This window comes from Uloborus diversus, chromosome 2, assembly GCF_026930045.1.
Source record: "Uloborus diversus isolate 005 chromosome 2, Udiv.v.3.1, whole genome shotgun sequence".
Lineage (NCBI taxonomy): Eukaryota > Metazoa > Arthropoda > Arachnida > Araneae > Uloboridae > Uloborus > Uloborus diversus.
The window spans coordinates 181,068,219-181,089,135 of NC_072732.1; the positions used below are offsets into that span (position 1 = coordinate 181,068,219).

The window sequence follows — 20,917 nt, forward strand, 5'->3', positions numbered from 1 at the left end:
ACGATAAATAAATTTAATGATGAAAACAAATATGAACATTGCAAACAATAATAGATGGAAAATAAAGAGTTGAATATTCAATGAAAAATACAGCAGACGATAAATTTACAAATAACAGAATCAAGGAGCAAAACCATTGCTCGATAAGTACGGTTAGGTTTTTTTAAAATTTGACTACCTGCTTATATGCAATAAAACAACATTCTTACTCATCCACAAAGAAACTGATTATGTTTTTATTGCAAAAATCATTTACTTCGTCAAAGTTTATAATATCTAAAAATGTGTAATCACTTGTTTGTGAGAATAGTAAATAGAGTTTTGCAAACTGCAAAAAGCGGTAATAGTCACTTTATAAATGAACAAAAATGAAAAAACTCGCAGTGGATTTGAACCCGGATTGACCGCATGGAACCCCAGCGCGCTGCCCACATGACCACCGGGCGCTTGTTTACGAACAATCTCTACTAGTTGATAAGTTGCGCGTAAATCTTTAAAGGCTGTTTTCTCGGAATTTTATGGCTAGTGCGCTTTATTACTTTACCCTGAGAGTACCCTTAAGGGGTACTACTAATATGCCAGATTTTAATTTCCGAGACCGTAACCTCTCCTTGTTAGACGGTTTAAAACTAGATTCCCTTCCCATCATTCCTTTGTGAGCAAACAAAATGGACGACGGCCGTTTGGATAATTTTGAGCGATTTGCAAATGTTAGAAACTATTGATTAACATTCGCTAAACATTCTTGATGTCAGAGAAACAGAGATTAGTTACAAAATTTAATCAGAATTAACATTCGTTATAGGTGTTATCAAAAAGTACGGCCGAAAACATTAATCAGGGATAGAAGTGACATTTGCCAACAAAAATATAGGAAAATATAGGAATTTTCTGAAAAAAATATAGGAATTGGATAGAAAATATAGGAATTTTCTGAAAAAAATATAGGAATTCGATGGAAAAAATAGGAATTTTTTGCAAACAATATAGGAATTTTTCGAAATAATATAGGAACATTTTGAAAATAAAAAAAAAAGAGGACATACAGGAATTTTTATAACAAGGCAGGCCAGTAGGACATTTTTTTTTCAAAATGCAATACAGTCGAACCTGTCTATCTCGAATTTTACGGCACATAAGAAAAATTCGAGATACGGAGGCTTCGAGATACAGAAGTTTTGAAAAAGGTTCTAAAAATAAGTAATTGGAGCAATGACTCGAAAGTAAAACTTTGGGAGCAATTTTACTAATCAACAATGTCCCCTTCCTCTCAGTTTCAGAATGGATTTAATTGCTGGAAAACTTGCTTTTTGTACATAAAGTTTTAATTCTGGAGGATTATGTGACTGCTAATATTAAGAAAAGTGCTTTCTGTCTCCAAATTCCAGTCAATAAAGATTGTTGTGGATGGAATTCAAGAAAGACACTTAAGTCAAAATTCGAGTTATGCATGTTTTCAGAAAATTTCATTCAAGACAAACATGGGGGAAAACATTGAATTAATACTTTATGTGCAGGGAAAATGAAAAACTTCGACACAGAGAGGTTTTTGAGATAGGCAGGTTTGAGATAAACAGGTTCGACTGCACTACTATTTGATTAAAAACATGTAATAACACTACCTGACATAAGTGCAATACATACGCATAAATAAGTCTAAAAATACAATTCTGCTTTGTTCTTAGACTTTTAAGCACTTAAGCATCTTGTCTGATTCCATCCCGTGAATGACCAAATATGGCGACTATGTTTCACACGTAGCTGCTGGTCCGGTAGCTTTCCGGTTTGAAAAAAAATGATAGCTCCAGATTTACCCTATTATGTTGTTTGTATATTTATTTTGTGAATGAGCTGCTTTTGAATGTGGAATTTTGTGAATGGGGCCGCTTTTACGATGCGTAAATTTGTGAAGGGGCCGCAAAGCGGACCCAAATTGTGTCTGGAACGACCCCAAAGTGTGCATGTCTTTCCGACTTCCTCAATTCTTTTAAAATCGAGAACAGCTTTGCGTATTCTTTTTTGAAAACTTGGCTGTGCGGCCTCTTCGGAGGCATTATTATTAAAATGAACGTTTAGTTGATACGTGAGCTGCAGCACCTACATTCCACACAATTGAAACCAAAACAATCGAAGTTGAGATGAGTTATCCCGCAAGTAGCAATAATTGCAACCGTAGCCAAACGCAAAGTTCCGAAAAAAGAAAAAAAATCGTGCGTGTGGAGACCTGAAACGGTAAGTGGCCGGAGAGCCCTTCCTAGAATGACATCGTCAAAACCTACACAGCCCATGCGCCCACCATGATCGCCCAAGTTCATCGACGCCGAGTTCGAAAGTGAAGTTTTGAGGACTTGCGCAGGAGCTTCATGGGCTCAGAACTGAGCTGCAGAGACGAGCTAAAGTCAAACGCTGCTCCACTCAGGAAGAAAGACGGTACAGGGCACTCAACACATTTTAGCTTTAGAAAAGGAAGGAGACCATTTTCAATTAAAAAGAGGACTAAAGAGGACCAGTTAGGATTAAAAAGATGACCTTGGGAGGACCATTCATTTAATTTCAAATTAGCTGCCTGCTGCTAAATCCATGAAGATAATTTGTTAATTAACCATAATACTAAGATTTTTAATGATACAATTCCTTTATCTTCTGCACAACTGTTCTTTTTATCCATTGAATAATAATATTATTTACACAAACACTTGGATGGGAGGGGGGGGGGTGCTGGTAGTCCCACAGAAGGATAGATGAAGCTGTGCTTCATCTTTCCTTAGTTTAAAACTATTTTTGTGTTTTTCTGTCTTGTAATGCTTCTTAATAGCATTATACCCTTCACAACCGATATGAATCTATCACACACCAAACAGATCTACTGTATTCAAAGTTTTCCTAAAAATGTCTGAAATGCTCAATCACAAAGGGAAGCAGATCACATGAGGCTTAGTTTTGCAATTTTCATATTCAAAGTATATTTTCAAGAATCATAAAGCTTACATTAAAAAATTACTCCATGATTGCAGGGCCATGAGTGCTTTGAACTTTTATGGGGGGGAACAAATCCCCCCTTAGCAGGCATCATGCCGCCTGCCTTGTCTAGTGGTCAGAGAAGTCTGACTGCGACAGGAAGGTCCGGGTTCGAATCCCGGCTCGGGCATGGACATACTTTCTTTTGTCCTTTCTTTGTGTGAATCTAATGTTATGCTGTGAATAATTGCCTACCCTATAAACTGATCCTTATGACATGTGTGTACTGTGGAAGTCGGACTTCACACCAAATGACAGTGCAGTTGGAAAAATGAAGCAGCGCATCCCAAATTGCCAGCCTAGCTGGCACATGAGAACAACAGCAGGCATCATGACAATGAAATGATGTACACAAATTCAACTTGATGAAATTACATACTTCAACTTTGTTTCATATAAAAATGCTACTTTAAAATGCTATGTACTCAATTATTTAAATTTAATATCCCCCCCACACAAAAAACAGTAATAAACGAAAATAAGCAAAGAATAATCAAAATTAAGTTTGAAAAACTAAATAAACTCTAATTAAACACAAAAATTATTAATTTTTTAGTTATCTAAATAAAAATTAAAACGTATCATGTCAAAAGAACTTCTAATTGTCATAAATATAAAAATAATTTATAAGATGCAAAACTATTGAAAGCTCACAGAAGCATATTTTCACGAACCAAGTTCAATGTTGGCATGTTTCCCATAAAACATTTATTTTCTACTAAATTAAGCATAAAACATGCTAATCTCAGGTGGCATATGGAAAAACATTCGATTGGGAAAAATATTTCAACATTTACATGATTCAAAAAGATTGAAATTTCAAACACAAAAAGCAATTTTCCACGAAGTCCGAGTAAGTTCAATGTTACCGTGGTTTCCAAAATAATTCCTTCGTTAATTATTGAAATTAAATGAAAAATAAGCTAATCTAAAGTAGCATATGTCAGAATAACTTCCAATTGTGGAACACATCAAAATATTTATAAGATGCAAAAGGATTGAAATTTCAAACGCGAGATGCAATTTTCCGTGAAGTCTGAATAAGCTCAATGTTGTCATGGTTTCCAAATTTTTTCCTTCTTTAATTACCAAAATTAAACTAAAAATAAACTAAACTAAGGTAGCATATGTTAAAATAACTTCCAATAGTGGAACACATCAAAACATTTACAAGATGCAAAAGGATTGAAATTTCAAACGCGAGAAGCATTTTTCCGCGAAATCCGAGTAAGTTCAATGTTGCCATGGTTTCAAAAATAATTCCTTCATTAATTATTGAAATTAAACGAAAAATAAGCTAAGCTAAGGTCATGTCAAAATCACTTTGGATTGTAAAAAGCATCAAAAATATTAACAAGATGCAAAAGGATTGAAATTTCAAACGCGAGAAGCAATTTTCTGCGAAGTCCGAATAAGATCAATGTTACCATGGTTTCCGAAGTAATTCCTTCGTCAATTATTGAAATTAAACGAAAAATTCGCTAAACTAAGGTAGCATATGTTAAAATAACTTCCAATTGTGGAACACATCAAAACATTTACAAGATGCAAAAGGATTGAAATTTCAAACGCGAGAAGCATTTTTCCGCGAAATCCGAGTAAGTTCAATGTTGCCATGATTTCAAAAATAATTCCTTCGTTAATTATTGAAATTAATTGAAAAATAAGCTAATCTATAGCAGCATATGTCAAAATAACTTCCAATTGTCAAAAACATCAAAATATTTACAAGATGCAAAAGGATTGAAATTTCAAACGCGAGATGCAATTTTCCGCGAAGTCCGAATAAGCTCAATGTTGTCATGTTTTCCAAATTTTTTCCTTCGTTAATTACTAAAATTGAACGAAAAATAAGCTAAACTAAGGTAGCATATGTTAAAATATCTTCCAATTGTGGAACACATCAAAATATTTACAAGATGCAAAAGGATTGAAATTTCAAACGCGAGAAGCATTTTTCCGCGAAATCCGAGTAAGTTCAATGTCGCCATGGGTTCCAAAATAATTCCTTCGTTAATTATTGAAATTAAATGAAAAATAAACTAATCTATAGCAGCATATGTCAAAATACTTCCAATTGTCAAATACATCAATGTTTACAAGATGCAAAAGGATTGAAATTTCAAACGCGAAAAGCAATTTTCCGCGAAGTCCGAATAAGCTCAATGTTACCGTGGTTCCTAAAATAATTCCTTCGTTAATTATTGAAATTAAACGAAAAATACGCTAAACTAACGTAGCATATGTCAAAATAACTTCCAATTGTGGAACACATTAAAATGTTTACAAGATGCAAAAGGATTGAAATTTCAAACGCGAGAAGCAATTTTCCGCGAAGTCCGAATAAGCTCAATGTTACCGTGGTTTCTAAAATAATTCCTTCGTTAATTATTGAAATTAAACGAAAAATACGCTAAACTAACGTAGCATATGTCAAAATAACTTCCAATTGTGGAACACATTAAAATATTTACAAGATGCAAAAGGATTGAAATTTCAAACGCGAGAAGCAATTTTCCGCGAAGTCCGAATAAGCTCAATGTTACCGTGGTTTCTAAAATAATTCCTTCGTTAATTATTGAAATTAAACGAAAAATACGCTAAACTAACGTAGCATATGTCAAAATAACTTCCAATTGTGGAACACATTAAAATATTTACAAGATGCAAAAGGATTGAAATTTCAAACGCGAGAAGCTTTTTTCCGCGAAATCCGAGTAAGTACAATGTTGCCATGACTTCCAAAATAATTCCTTCGTTAATTATTGAAATTAAACGAAAAATAAGCTAAGCTAAAGTCATGTCAAAATCACTTTGGATTGTAAAAACATCAAAATATTAACAAGATGCAAAGGGATTGAAACCTTAAACACGAAAGCAATTTTTCGCGATAAATCAAACCGAATATATATATGTTCAGAAAATTGCACTATTGAAACACAATCCAATGATTTTTGAAAGAATTCAAGCAATAAAGAAACTTTTCATACATTTTCAAGGTTTTCAAGCACTTGAAAAAAAAAAGACCTTTTTTTCCAATAACCTTTCAAGGTTTTTTTAATCGGCGTACGAACTTGGTTTAACACGCGCTGCGGCGGCGTGTTTGGGTGTACAGTAACTTTTAACGAAATGAAAAAACTTTTAAAATGTGATATTTAAGTAAAAACTATGTAAAAGCGGACTAATCAGACTGAAATGTTAAAAAGCGGTCTAAAGCGGACTTTACCATAAAAAACGAACTTTGGCGGGAAAAGCGGACCATTTGGGAGCCCTGCTTAGATAAAATGGCGTCTGCGCGTCGCTCGCGGAAATGCAGTAGCAAAAAGTCGGGGGAAAAGTTAAAAAAAAAAAAAAAAGGAAGCGGAAACTGAAAATATAGGAAAATATAGGAATTATAGGAAAATAGGAACCTTTTTCAGAAATATAGGAAAATATAGGAATATAGGAACGCTGCGATGCCTGATTAATGCAATGCTCAACAGAATGGTGCGGAAAAATATTTTTTATTTCATTTCCATGTCACCGTAGCTCGGAAAAGTTGCGATTGGTAAGCAAATATATTTTTTTTCTTTTTTTTATGAAATCCGATTTCTTTCTGCTGCACCGTTTCTTCGTTTTTTAAAATTTCGCCTCAATTAACAACAAAAACGTTACAAAAGAATACTGCATGAAAAAATAACTATTTGGGGGGGGGGGGGATTAGATGCCACTTCTGAGAGAATATCTTAGAACACTTTCGTCCATTACAAACTATCCTATATCAAATAATTTCTGGAAAATTTAAAGTAACACGAAAAATTATTTTTTTTAAATGCAGCATTGCTACAATTTTAAAATGCTGGTCAAACAATTTTTAAACCGCTAATTGTTTTTTAAACAAATTCTTCCCTGAATTATAGTCATATAACGTCACAACGGAGCTTTAATAGTTGCTAAAGTTTTGTTTTAAATTTGTGAAAAATGTGACAAAATAGCACTTGCCATTATTTTTATTTGGGGAAATGAAAAATGATCTGTAAGCAAAATAATCAGGAGTGCTCACCCCGGCTGGGAGGGGGGGGGGGGTCATGCGCAGAATATCCCATGAAATTTTTCGGGGGGGGGGGGGGGTGTTCAAGGAATAATTTCTTTTTTAGAGGGGTCATCCAATTTGGGGGGTCTTTGTAGTGTTCGGGAGGGAGGGGTGTGCCCTTGCTCTTAGGGGGGGGCACCCCTGGAAAAATCAATTACATTTCTTAAACAGTAGTACCTGTTGCAACTGTTTTGCTCAGATCAATTATTGAAGTAGCAAGGTATCTTGTCAATTGAGAGACCGAATGACATAAATCATTCAAAGACGGAAAATGACAGAATGAAGCTAAATGTTCCACAAAATTTCAATGCACAACACAATAATATCTAAACAAATTTAAAATTTTCTTTCTTTCAAATAATTATAAATAAAGCGGTTCAGGAGATTTTTAATTGCAAAAGAAATTACTATTACTAGCTTCATGAACACATTAATGTGGAAAAATATTCTCAATGGATGAAATAACATTTGATTTTATGCTAGGGAATGTAAATATAGAAGCAATTAGAATGTGACTTTATTTTTGCGTACAAACATGCATATAATTACAAGATAGGGGATAAGAAAGAGCATTGAAAAACAAGTCAGGGGTCTGTCCAGGATTTTTCACAGGGTCCGTTTTTTGTGAAAAATCAAATAATTTTGTGAAAAATTAATTAATTTTGTGAAAAATCAAAAAATTTTGCAAAAAAATTTTTTTTTTGTTTTTTTGTTAAAACAAATTTTAGAATTTAGAGATGGCACAAACAGCATCAATTAAACTTAAAGTTGAGTGTTTTCCTCTTCTACGTCGAGAAAATCATTCTGGATTTTTTTTTCTGATATTCGGCGGGGGGGGGGGGGGGGGGGGGGGAAGCATCGCTCTTTCAAGTATCAATATTTATCTACCATTCTACATTATGTTAAATTATACTAGATATATTTCTGTACAGCACTTAAAATAATTGTAACAAAAATATAAATGAATAAAATAAAATTCAGAATAGGGTTCAGCATTCAACTTTTTGACCCAAGACACTCTAAAAAAGCACAGAATTTGGTTTAAAACTTATAAATTCCGTGATTTTAACAAAAATAAAAAGATATTCCAATTGTTTACCTCTTAACAAAGCGTAATAATCATTAAAAATTCGAAAAATCGGATTCCCATAGCGGATGCAAAGAGATCGCAATTCTCAAAGTGAAGGCATCAAAAGTATAAAAACAGCTTGTAAAAGAAATATTTTTGATAAAATTATTTTAAAATTGCATTTTAGAGTCCTATAATAAACACATCATTAATATCTGTGGACACAGTTGACCCAAAAAATAAAATAAACCATCTATTTAGCATTTTAAGTTTTGACTCATAACAGAAAATGGAATTTTGCTTTAAAAACTTGAAATGAGAGTTCTAACAGAAATAAAGAGACTTTTCATTTATTTGAATCCTAATAAAGCGAAGTTAGCTTGAAAAAAGAACAAAATGTGATTCTCATATCGGATGTTAAAAGATTGCATTTTTCAAAATGTAGACATCTAAAGAAAAAAAAAACGGTAATTAAAAGAGTTTATTTAAAGTTAATCATCCTTGTTAGCATCGAAAAATCAAAACCCATATAATTTTCTCCCAAAATAACAATTAAACATCGCACCGCACCACCGTAAAAATGCAAATATTGACAAGCTGGCAAAATGATGAGAATATTTTCTAATCAAGTCATTATAAAGGTTCAAAGCCAGACGCTAAGTGGTGATAATTTTGAAGTTGGTAACACTATCTGAAGGGATCATATTTTTTCCTCACCCTTACTATCCCTTTGCAGTTCTAAGTTCATTTCGCAGATATATATTATTATTGTTTATTAAATCATGAGCGGAGAAAAGTGCTTACCAATGCCTTTTCAGAAAAGTTTACAAAAACACCGCTGCTAATTAGCTGTGATAAAACAAACAACCATTATATTTATTTGGCAGTAGCCATTATTTATCGCTTGCAGGAGCATTCCAAGAGTGCCGTTTTTTTTTTTCAAAATTAGCCGATTTTGTATAGGTTGATCCCTCTAATTTGACTTAAAAAAGGTTCCAAAAATTATCGGTTTATACACAGAAATATGCGTTATTTTGCTTTCAGATTTGCTCTTTCAATAAACAATTTGACAGATCCGATCTTGTTTATCAGAATTTTGTGAAGGGTCCGTTTTGTTTGATCGGGATTTTGTGAAAGGTCCGTTTTGTTTGATCGGAATTTTGTGAAAGGTCCGTTTTGATTGATCGGATTTTTGTGAAGGGTCCGTTAACGGACCCAAATATCCTCTGGCCAGACCCCTGCAAGTAATTGTAAAAATTAAGGTGTGAATGATAACAAGGAATATTTACATGGGCGTCCATATGCAAAATTTTAAGGGGAGGGGGGGAGGGGCTCTGATATTTTCCACATGTTTTAGCAGGATACTTTCCCTTGGAAACCGATTTCAGTACAGATTCGAGTGAATAAAACTTGACATTTTTACTTATTCAATAATGGCTGGAAAAGAAATGTTTTTACATTTAGCAGAGAAAAACATACTAAAGCAAGGAAGTTCTAATTTCTAAGGGGGGGGGGGGAGCTTGAGTCCCTACTTGCCCCCCTCCCCATATGGGTGCCCTTAAATTTTTGGACAATAAAAATATAAAATTATTTTTTCAACTTTTAAAAAGGACTATATTGTTGAAAAAAATAAGTTCTTCACATTCCAGTTTATGAATTTGTCCTGTATTAAAAAATTCCATGACTTTTCCAAGACTTTTTCATGACTTCATAAAAATTTTCATGACCTTGTTACACGAAAAGAATAGTACTATTTAATGTCAAACTTGCCAACTTTTTCGGAAATGGGCATTAGAAAAGCTTTTACATGAGTGCCATTACCTCATTGGAGCACTTACTTGAGACTGAAAAAATATCAGCACATACTACTGAAAGTAATAAATTATTCTTATTTGTCTTCATCACAATTCAAGTGAAATAAAAATATAATGAACGCATTACAATGATGTTTAAATGTCTAATAAATATTCAATAAATAGGGCAGAATAGTAATGAATGGGATAAAAATTGAATAAGTTTAAAACAATAAATTTACTTCATAAAAACATTGCCCTTTGATGTCAATAGTGCATCTAATCACTCATGTAACTGGACAGCATATTCGTTCATTAATAAAGTAAAGCCACATTTTACAGTAAATTCATTTTTCCAAACCAGATATTTCAGCTGGCTAAAAGGATCAAGTTTGCGAGCTATATGTTGGGCACTACTGTTTTAGAGTATTAGAATTCCCCTATTTTTATGTTTGTTCTATTGCCTGACTAAAGTCTTCATTTTCTAAAGCCTTCAACATATCAAGATAAACTCTGGTAAATTTTATAATGAACTTTTTGCAAGTAGTTGAAACGAACTCGGATGCAATTGAATTACACTTTTTGAGGGAGTGTGGCAAAATCAAGAAAGTGAGAGCCCACTACTACAATATAAAATATAAGAAGTACTGAAAATAATGGAGGGTTCAAAATTAGTAATGCCCCAGTAGTAAAAGCAAATCACAAAGAAAGGTGAGCGGCTGTTACAGAAGCGGATGAAATTGGATTCCAAAACTGGATTTTTTTTCTTTTTTTTTTTGAGATTGTTCAATTTATATGCAATATTACTAGATCACTCAATATTTCTAGCGCTCTTTTATTAATTGTTGCTTTCCTACTGCCCAAGACATTTTTCCATGACTTGAAATAAATTTCCATGACTTTTGTGAAAATATTAATTTTCCATGACTTTTCCAGGTGTGAAATTTGTTTATTTTTTTTCCATAACTTTCCAGGATTTCCATGACCCGTACGAACCCTGTTTTTACATGGGCGTCCATATGCAAAATTTTAAGGGGAGGGGGGGGGGGGGGGGGGAGGGGCTCTGATATTTTCCACATGTTTTAGCAGGAACCGATTTCAGTACAGATTCGAGTTAATAAAACTTGACATTTTTACTTATTCAATAATGGCTGGAAAAGAAATGTTTTTACATTTTAGCAGAGAAAAACATACTAAAGCAAGGAAGTTCTAATTTCTAAGGGGGGGGGGGAGCTTGAGTCCCTACTTGCCCCCCTCCCCATATGGGTGCCCTTAAATTTTTGGACAATAAAAATATTAAATTATTTTTTCAACTTTTAAAAAGGACTATATTGTTGAAAAAAATAAGTTCTTCACATTTAAATCAAATGCAGGGCAAAATCCAGTTCATGAATTTGTCCTGTGTCGTTTATATTAATAAGTTTATGGATTTTAAAGACAACAAATGTTTCATGAAATGGAAGAGATGGAGGGGGGGAGGGGATCGCGTTCTAAAGCCAATACATAGTAACAAGTTTTCAATAATATTGTAAATTATTTTTCTTTTCTATGTTTTTAATTCTTTTCTTCCTTTCAAATGCATACACAACACAGTAGAAAATATTATCTATATTATTCAAAAATGTTTACTTCACACACAAGAAAAAAAAACATTTATGACTGACAGATTTTCAATATCAGAAAGAGACTAATATATTAATCAGTAGCGTATCTAGAGGGGGGGGGGGGAACAACGGTCTGCCCCGGAATTGCACCCAAAGTGAATTTTAAAGTTAATAAAATAAATTTTAATTAATTCTCTGAAGTTTTCTCGATTTTTTCTTAAATCATATTTAATCCATTAAATGTCAACGAAAACAAAGCACAATATTGCGTTTGGACGGGGCACGTTACATATGTGTTTAGGGCAAATTTTACATAGAATTTATTCGTAATTAAACTGGTTTTATAATTACAACTATAGTTACAACGCCAAAATAAAAATAAGTTGCTATTTCTAAAAAATAGCACAAACTTAATATTTACATAAAACAGAGGGGGGGGGGGGGGGGAGGGGGGATTTCGTAAATTACAGCCCGGCCCAGATGAAACCCTTGCCATGAATGTGACTATATTATTGAATTAGTTTTTATTTCATCTTGATTAATAACAAGATGAAAAAACTTTTTAAGTTTCTTTCCAGAAAAATTAAAAAAAATGCATGAACCCTAGATCCATTTTGCTACTCCCACTTCTTATTATATGTCAATCATTCTTCAGCGCACCAATTTACTACCACGTGGATTGCAGTCAGGTAGACAATGTCATGTGAGTCACTCTACCCAATGGCAACAGCCGTTTCATTTCTACTTCAGTTAAAACTCGGCTCCCCTAATTTTCCCTTACTTCTCGGTTTTGGGGAGCCGAGAATACGGACGTAAGATCTAAAGATTTTTCAATAATTTCACAACCAACATATTAGTGCTAGCGATGTAAACTATGAAACTTATTTCTTGTTCATTCAGAAAAATAAAAGATAGCTTTAGATAATTGCTGAGTAGGCTGAATAAAGCATTTAGGGGTCAGAGTGGAGATTTCAAAAATTTTAGGACAACAAAAATCAAGTTTTATTAACCTATATGTAATTTATAAGCTTGATCTTCATAGCGGATGATAAAACGTTTCAAATTCAATCTTGAAAACTACAATAAAATGCATGCCATCTTTTATTCTTCAGCATAGTGACATTATGAAGTATATGGGTCATTCTCATGCAATGTGGAATTTTGCAATTAGGCATTCTTTAGAAAGACAAAATATGTATCTTGGTTAAACTACAATAGTTCATGAAACATGTACTTTTGTTTTGTAGATAGTGCTTAAATTTGTATATATATATATAAAAAATTAGCATGCTATGTTAAAAAACGTGTAAAAATTCCAAAAAATATTTTCTTAATGGTCTTAATGTTTACAATTAAGTACAAGTAACAGCCCGAGAGAAAAAAAATATATCATTTTAAGTCTTTCAATGAATTAAAATTAATTTGAGATACTTAAAATTTATTGAATGCATTACGTTATTCATTTTCACTTGTTCAAATTAAGTCTCATAACCTAAAGCAAATATGCTTTCTAAAATACTAATAGAACTAACTATTCAAAATATGTTTATTAAAAAAATTGAACATAAATAATTTCAGGACAAGCAATTCTGTAGCAAGGACGATAATGACTCTGGAAGGATGGTAACGATCATGCAGGATGGAAATTGCATATACATGTTTAAAATAACTTTAAGCAAACATACAGCAAAATTAATGTCAAAATGCTATGCTTTTTCAAAACAAAATATTATTACTCATTATTTATGTATTTATTTTGCATTAAATACACATGCTGCAAGTTTCTCTACCGAATTATGTTGTTGTTTTGCGAAACAAAAATATCTACAGGAAATGAGTATAGGAGAATCTTTAATAGCACATAAAATCCAGGGGTCTGGCCAGAGCAAATTTGGGTCCGTTAACGGACCCTTCACAAAAATCCGATCAACCAAAACGGATCTTTCACAAAAATCCAATCAACCAAAACGGACCTTTCACAAAATCCTGATCAACCAAAACGGACCCTTCACAAATTATTTATTGAAAGAGCAAATCTCAGATTAAAATAATACAGCATATTTCCTGTATAAAAACGATAATGGTTGGAACCTTTTTTAAAGTTAAATTAGAGGAATCAACCTATACAAATTCAGCTGATTTCGCAAAAGAAAAAAAAAATCGGCACTCTTGTGATGTTCCTGCAAGCCATAAATAATTACTACGGCCAAATAAATATAATGCCTGTTGTTGGTTTCTGTGAAAGAAATTAACAGCTGAAAGTCAGTTTGATTTATAATTTTGCTTGTTTGTTTTATGCAGCGGTGTTGTTGTAAACTTCTTTGAAAAAGTGTCAAGATTCTCTGAATAGGCGTAGTAAGCACTTCCCCACTCATGATTTAATAATCAATAATATACAGCGAAATGAAGAACTGCAAAGGGTAGTGGGGGGGGGGGGGGGGGGGGTTCGGATGTGATCGCTTCAGATAGAGTTACCAAATTCAAATTAATCACCACTTAGCATCAGAGTCTAGAGGTGCGATGTTAAACTGTTATTTTGGGTTTGATTTTTTGATGCTAAAAAGGGTAATTAACTTAAAATAAACTCCTTTATTTACCTTTTTTTTCTATAGATGCCTACATTTTGAAAAACGAAATCTTTTTACATCCGATATGAGAATCATATTTCATTCTTTTTTCAAGTTAACTTCGCTTTATTAGGATGCAAATAAATGAAAAGGGTTCTTTATTTTTTGTAACAAAGCTCATTTCAGGTTTTTAAAGCAGAATTCCATTTTCTTTTATGAGTCAATAATTAAAATGCTGAATCGATCGTTTATTTTTTATTTTATTTATTTATTATTATTTTCTTTGCTTCAACTGTGTCCAGATACTAATGATATGTTTATCATAGGGCTCTAAAATGAAATTCTAAAATAATTTTATCCAAAATATTTATTTTAAAAGCCGTTTTTATACTTTTGATGCCTTCACTTTGAGGATTGCAATTTCTTTGCATCCGCTATGGGAATCTGATTTTTCGAATTTTCGATGTTTAGTACGCTCAGTTAAGAAGTAAACAAATAAAATATTTTTTTATTTTTGTAAAACTCACGGAATTTATAAGTTTTAAACTAAACTTTGGGCTCTTAAACAGTGGCTTGGGTTAAAAATTTAAATGCTGAACCCCTGACTGAATTTTTTTTCTTACAGTTGTTTTAAATACTATACAAATAACATTTCTAGTGTAATTTAACATGATGTAGAATGGTAGATAAATATTGATACTTGAGGGGTGCCCATCTCCCCCAGTGAGCGATGCCTCCCCCCCCCCAATACTAGAAAAGCACTAAAGAATGATATTCTCAACAGAAAAGAGGGAAAACACTCAACTTTAAGTGTCAATGATGCAGTTTCCACCATCTCAAGAGTCTAAACTTTCGTTTTTGCAAAAAAAAAAAAAAAAAATTTTTTTGCAAAATTATTTGATTTTTCACAAAAAACGGACCCTGTGAAAAATCCTGGACAGACCCCTGAAATCTCTTGTGTGATTATCTGGTGCCTTTCCTCTTTTGTGGACCAATAAAATTACTTTTTGTTTTTGATCAGGACATAATGTGGATTCTCAGACTATTACTTTGAATCAACAACACCTGCACATTTAGCTGCTGCAATTTAAAACCAATTAATTTAAAATATAATTTACTTTACAAAATGATAGTTAACTGGGAACCATTAACCATTAAAAATAACAGCAACCCAATACCCAACAAGCACTTATTATATAAGATGATTTCAAAAAAGGAAGTTTAAGAAAATTGTGCTGGATGGTAATGATGTTTCACTTTATTTTACCTGGCAAACTAAACTATAGCTACCTATCCAAAAAATTTGCACATTTTGATCAAAGGTTCACTAATATAAGCAAATAAACAAAAATACATAATAATGTTTAAAATAACAATCAATGGGTATGGATGGTAATGACAGTAATAAAATTTTTTCCACTTAATTTAATATTTACACATCTAACCAAGACACATGAAGATTTCCACACAGTAATATTTTGCTTTTCAAACAAACTTAAGGTGGCTGCTACTAAAACGGAATACTGTTTGGAGTTAATAGTGGCACTAAGTAGTCATGAAAGAGTATAAAAACTGATGGATGGTAATGCAGCAATAACATGGACATATTAAAACTGTTTCACAAAAATTTCAAACAAACAAAAAAGAAACTTTGTTTTGAATTTGATTATGTGAGGGAATTATGAATTTTTTTTAAAGGTATTTTTTAGTTTTATTTGTAGCACAGTTAGATCACAAAAGACAACCACTGAGTCGAGGGACAGTGGTAATGACTTCCTTTTAGTCCCAAAAATGGGTATTGTCTATCACTGTTAAATCCATGTTAGTTTGGTAGAAGGTGACAAATAAATAGTAGTAAAAAAAAAAAGATTGATGAGGTTGCAGCAAACATGGGACGGAAAATACCACATACCAGTCAGTAGGATAAATGTACATCTAATTGCTTCTTTACTTGCCTTGTTGTTTCATCAAAGATAATTACAAAAAATTATGAAAAAATATCCTTAATAAGATGAAGAATGGATTTAAAGAAAGTTGCAAAAATCTACAATTTATTATGTACTCAACTTTAATCAGATAATTTCATACTTTTGCTATCTCAGAATCATCAAAAATATCCCTGTAAATTACAGATAAATCACTTAAAGATGCAAATGAATAATGTTTTTGCGGCACCTAAAACTAAGAAAACCTCTGCGTTTGAAATTTTATCTTGGAGTAAATTTGGAACAAAAGCATCGGATTGCTTCATCATAACAAATAGGATACCTGTGAAAATCCTTGATTATCAATATTGGGAAGATAATGTACAAACATAACTAGATGCTTTGAATTCATCCCTTTCTGCACAGCACCATGTGCTGATCTGGCATCCATTTCTGTCTTTTTCCAACCACAAGGAAGATAACTTCGTTTTTCGTAGCATTTTAATAAAACAAATTACTATTTACATTTTTAAAGAAAAAGTTAGTGACTAAATTTAAAAACTATATGCAAGAAATAATTCAACTTCACTGAACAGAAACAAAGCAAACCGACTCTTTTTACTGTAAAAACAAACTAGTGCTCAAACCACATACTAGATAAGAACTATAAAAATAAATATTACTTCCCACCTGGGGACAAATCATTTAAATTTGATCTAAATAAATTTTTGTAACCAAGTGTTTATATTTGGTGTAGTTAAATATTTTTATGCCAATTTTTTTTTTCTTCACTGTGGGACCATGGTACTGTGTACACTACTTTATTTTTGGCTTAATGATTTTTTTTTCTTATGAAACTTTAAAATGGGTGGAATGAACCATTTGCTTCAGGAGCTCCCAACCTTCACCCTATGCCTCTTATGTTTCCATGATTAATATAATTTATATTTCTTGTTAGCATTCCTTTAGCATCACTTTCATAATATTTGTTTCAAAAAATACAAGTCGAAATCCCCCCTTCCCCCACCCCCTTTCTTGTACTACAGCGCTGTTTTCGAAACGCGGTAAAACTGGTGGCCACCAAGCTTTTTGAGCCTAGTGGCCATTGGCCACTTGAAAATTTTCTGAACCTTGAGGTCTAATTATGACTCATAAGAGGAGAAAACACAGAGACGAAATATTTTGCAAGTTTATAAGAAGCCGTACCAATATTGGAAACAATCGGCCTGAAAGGAATGCCAGCTTTATGTACCTTAGGTAAGGCATAAAATCTAGAGGGATTCTTATGACATGAAAACACAGAAAAATGATCATTAAGAAAAATCAATTTAAAGTTTTTCTGTTGCGTAAGAATACATAGCGAGCATGACCTAAAACCACTCATAACTTTTTAAATATTTGAACTAAAGCAATGAAACTTTTTCCCTGTGTTTGAACTGGTTTTTAGTTTTGAAATAAGCAATAAATTTTTTTTCATCGTTTGATCATTTTTGAGGTACTGTAACTCCTTAACAAAACTTCTAGGTGAATGCTATTACCTTACCAAAGCACTTACTTATGATTGAAAAAATATTAGTGTACACTATGCAAAAACTCAACTATTCTCATTTTTCTGTATCATATAAATTAAAGTATAAACACAGGGAATGCAATACACTGTGAAGCTTAAATGTCTAATAAATAGGGCAAAATAATAATGAAAGGGACAACGGTTGAGTACTTTAGAATGTTCTGCAACGTAAAATCATCTGACCAAATTTGTTCTGCAAGTACTTCAAGCATTGTACGCGAAAAAAGAGTGACATTTCCCACAGATTGGGTGCCAAAAATCAAAACGGTTTCATATAGAAGTTTTTTTTTTTTTTTTTTAAACTGGACTGTATTTTATTTATTTCTGTGGAAATGAGATATTTCCAGAAACATCACAGCTTTTAACCAAATGACTAATTAAAGAGCACTGAATTTGGAGAATTAGTTAATCATGGGAAAACTATAAAATAAAAAAAACTTCAATAAGGTGTCAAACCTAAACCGATTGAATTCTCCAAAAATAATTTATTTGCTTTCTAAAATGCATAAAAAGAGCAAATATACAGAATTTTATAAAAATCCAAACCCAGGTGGCAAACCTTCTTTTTGGTTAATTTTACATGGTCTGAAAGAACAATTAAAATTATGTTACTAAATAAATAACTTACAATGAGTCGAGTTTGGGTTGTATATGATTGAAACACTTCAAAACTTTAAATCAGTAAAACCTGTAATGTTGACCACCTGTCTATGTTTATCGCTATTTTCAGGCACAGAATTAGATCTTATCATATAATTCAAGCTCTATGAGTTGACCACCAGTTTAAAATGACCACTAAAGTAGTGCACCGCAAGTGATCAATTTACACAGGCTTCACTGTAATTGAAATATTTTCTGAATGCAAAGGGATTGAAATCTCAAACAAGACACAAATTGAAATTTCAAACAAGACACAATTTCCGGCGATGGATGTGTTTCAATGTTGGCATGTTTCCAAAACATACGTGTACGGCCGAAATAGCAGTAGATGAAGATCGATTGGGAAAGTGCTACAAAGGACATGTCAAATTCAACATCGCGAGCTTTCCGCCAAATCATCGCAATTTATGAGAATTTTAGATTTTCTTCTAATTTTAAGAACTTTGCAGAATTTCTGAAAAATTCTATCTTGAATTGGAAGATATTTGTAGAAAATGCTACAGATTTTCTATACCTCAGTTTCTGCAGAAAATTTATCACTTTTCCTCTCACATTTGAACAAAATTGTTCTGCAATGTATGTTGCAAATTTAGTAGTATTATGCTTTGGAGCTTCTGACAGCAAGACTTCCCAATTTTCATTGTATCCCCTTGCTAGGGTCAAACTAAGTCTGCAGCAGCAAAACACTTGCCAATACAGTAAGTTTCCAAACTAACTTATTAATAAAAGCAACAAATGAGAACATCTTACCTGAATTGTATACTTGCACTGAGCCAGAGTGTTCCACAATTTGATAGTTTTATCACGGGATCCAGAAACTATTTGTCTATTATCAGCAGAGAAAGCCACACTTAAGACATCTTTAGTGTGATCTTCAAATCTTCTAGTTGTTTTACCACTAAGATCAAACAAAGTATACATTTTGTATAAAATTCAGAAAATAAGTAATAAAGCATTTGTATGCTAAACACTTATAACGAGCCTCAAGTTAGCAAGCTAATCAGAAACATTTTGTAGGATATTGCGCCTCGGGAGCATGACTCATTTTTAGCAAGATTATTTTTGTGGTTTAAAATAAATGTTGACTTCTAACCCAGCTTATTCTTTTAAGGAAAAATATACACTATTTGAAGTCAACAGAAAGTTGGCGACTAGTTGTTTTTCCCGAGAACAAGTTTCTTTTCTTTTTTTTAATTTGTGGCATACAGAAGAATTTGAAAATAATAATTTATTTACTTTAATATGTGTTATATAATCTTATACTCCAGGGTACCCTGTACTTATTACCGATTTACAATAAGCACAAAAACAAACTTACTTTTTAACGAACTAGATAACATTTGACAGAAAGATTATGATAAATGGAAAATTGGTGATCATCTCATACCACTGTCATAAAATTTTTTCGGTACCAATGCATGCGTCTTTCCTAACGCAAACAAAGAATGGGAAAAAATCTATTTGCATAGGGTTACTATAATAAAATTACTCAAGCCATAATCACAACCGTGATAATTTTCCAATGTCGAAATATCTCTGATCTAACACTAAAATAACAGTAAGATGGATGCATTGTCGATCTATAGTTAAGATTTAAACATTGTGCTAAAATATGAGAAACAAATCGACATAGGGGTGCATAAATTTATACAAATAACTTACTATGTTAAATCCCACAGTCTTAGAGTCTTGTCCCAAGAGCATGACAGAGCGTACTGTCCATCTGATGACATAACAACATCTGTCACAAAGTGACCATGACCTCGAAGTCGCTTTTGGGGTGTTCCATAATTCGTATCATCACGCGTTAGTTTCCACATTATCAATGTCTTGTCTGAAAACAAATGAATCACCACGCATTATTAATTTCGCTGAATAATGGAATGGCATGAGATAGTTCATAATTGTTTGTAACTTCAATAAGTCTTTCACGCTAGTCATACTTTAATAAATTGAATTTAAAAGGCATAATAAGTTCATTTTCATTACACAGCAATGAAGTCATGTATGTTACAAGTGAAGCAAAGCAATACCGCTCAATACAAACATTCCACACTGAAGCAAAAATCCTTTTGAATGAAATGTCAAAGATTTGCCTTTTCTCAGGATCCCAAGAGTGTCAAACAATTGTTTTATAAGATGTTCAATAAAATAAAAACATATTACATTCTTACCTCTTGAGGATGACAAGATCATATCAGGAAATTTTGGGTTTGTAGCGATTTGGGTAACCCAATTATTGTGGCCCAGCAACGAGCCTTTTAAGCAAAGCTGTTCTGTCATGATGATATATAAATTTTATTCACAAAATTTGAAGATGAATTCGGATTTATAAATCAATTCACCGTGTACATAAACTTAATACATATCTAGGAAGTTGTTGCCAATCAAAACATTGTAAAATTATAAAATATTTATGGAGGTAAGATAATATGGAGGAAATATTTTCTAGTAAGTATTGAGTTGTAAAACAAAAACAAACTGAAGTTTACAATTCGCAACTCCAACGAACTATAGGGGGCACTGCAGTCACTGTCTAATGGCGGAATTGAAAAACTAAAACAAACGCATGTGGTAACGAAGAAAATGCTAAAAGTGTTGTGATTTTTGTTCGTATGTATGATTTTTTCGCTTTATTC

The 20,917-nt window shown here is 32.5% G+C and overlaps 1 protein-coding gene across 1 annotated transcript in view; it reads right to left on the minus strand.

Moving 5' to 3' along the window:
• LOC129217532 (guanine nucleotide-binding protein subunit beta-2-like 1) overlaps nt 1-20,669 on the minus strand; it is a 37,965-nt gene extending 17,296 nt beyond the window's left edge. The window contains exons 1-3 of the mRNA XM_054851849.1: nt 20,453-20,669; nt 19,941-20,112; nt 19,029-19,176 (exon numbers count right to left, since the gene is read on the minus strand). Coding sequence (XP_054707824.1) covers nt 19,029-19,176; nt 19,941-20,112; nt 20,453-20,561 — 429 coding nt within the window. The 5' untranslated portion in view covers nt 20,562-20,669. The remainder of the gene's footprint in view (nt 1-19,028; nt 19,177-19,940; nt 20,113-20,452) is intronic.
• Between the last annotated feature and the right edge of the window lie 248 nt (nt 20,670-20,917).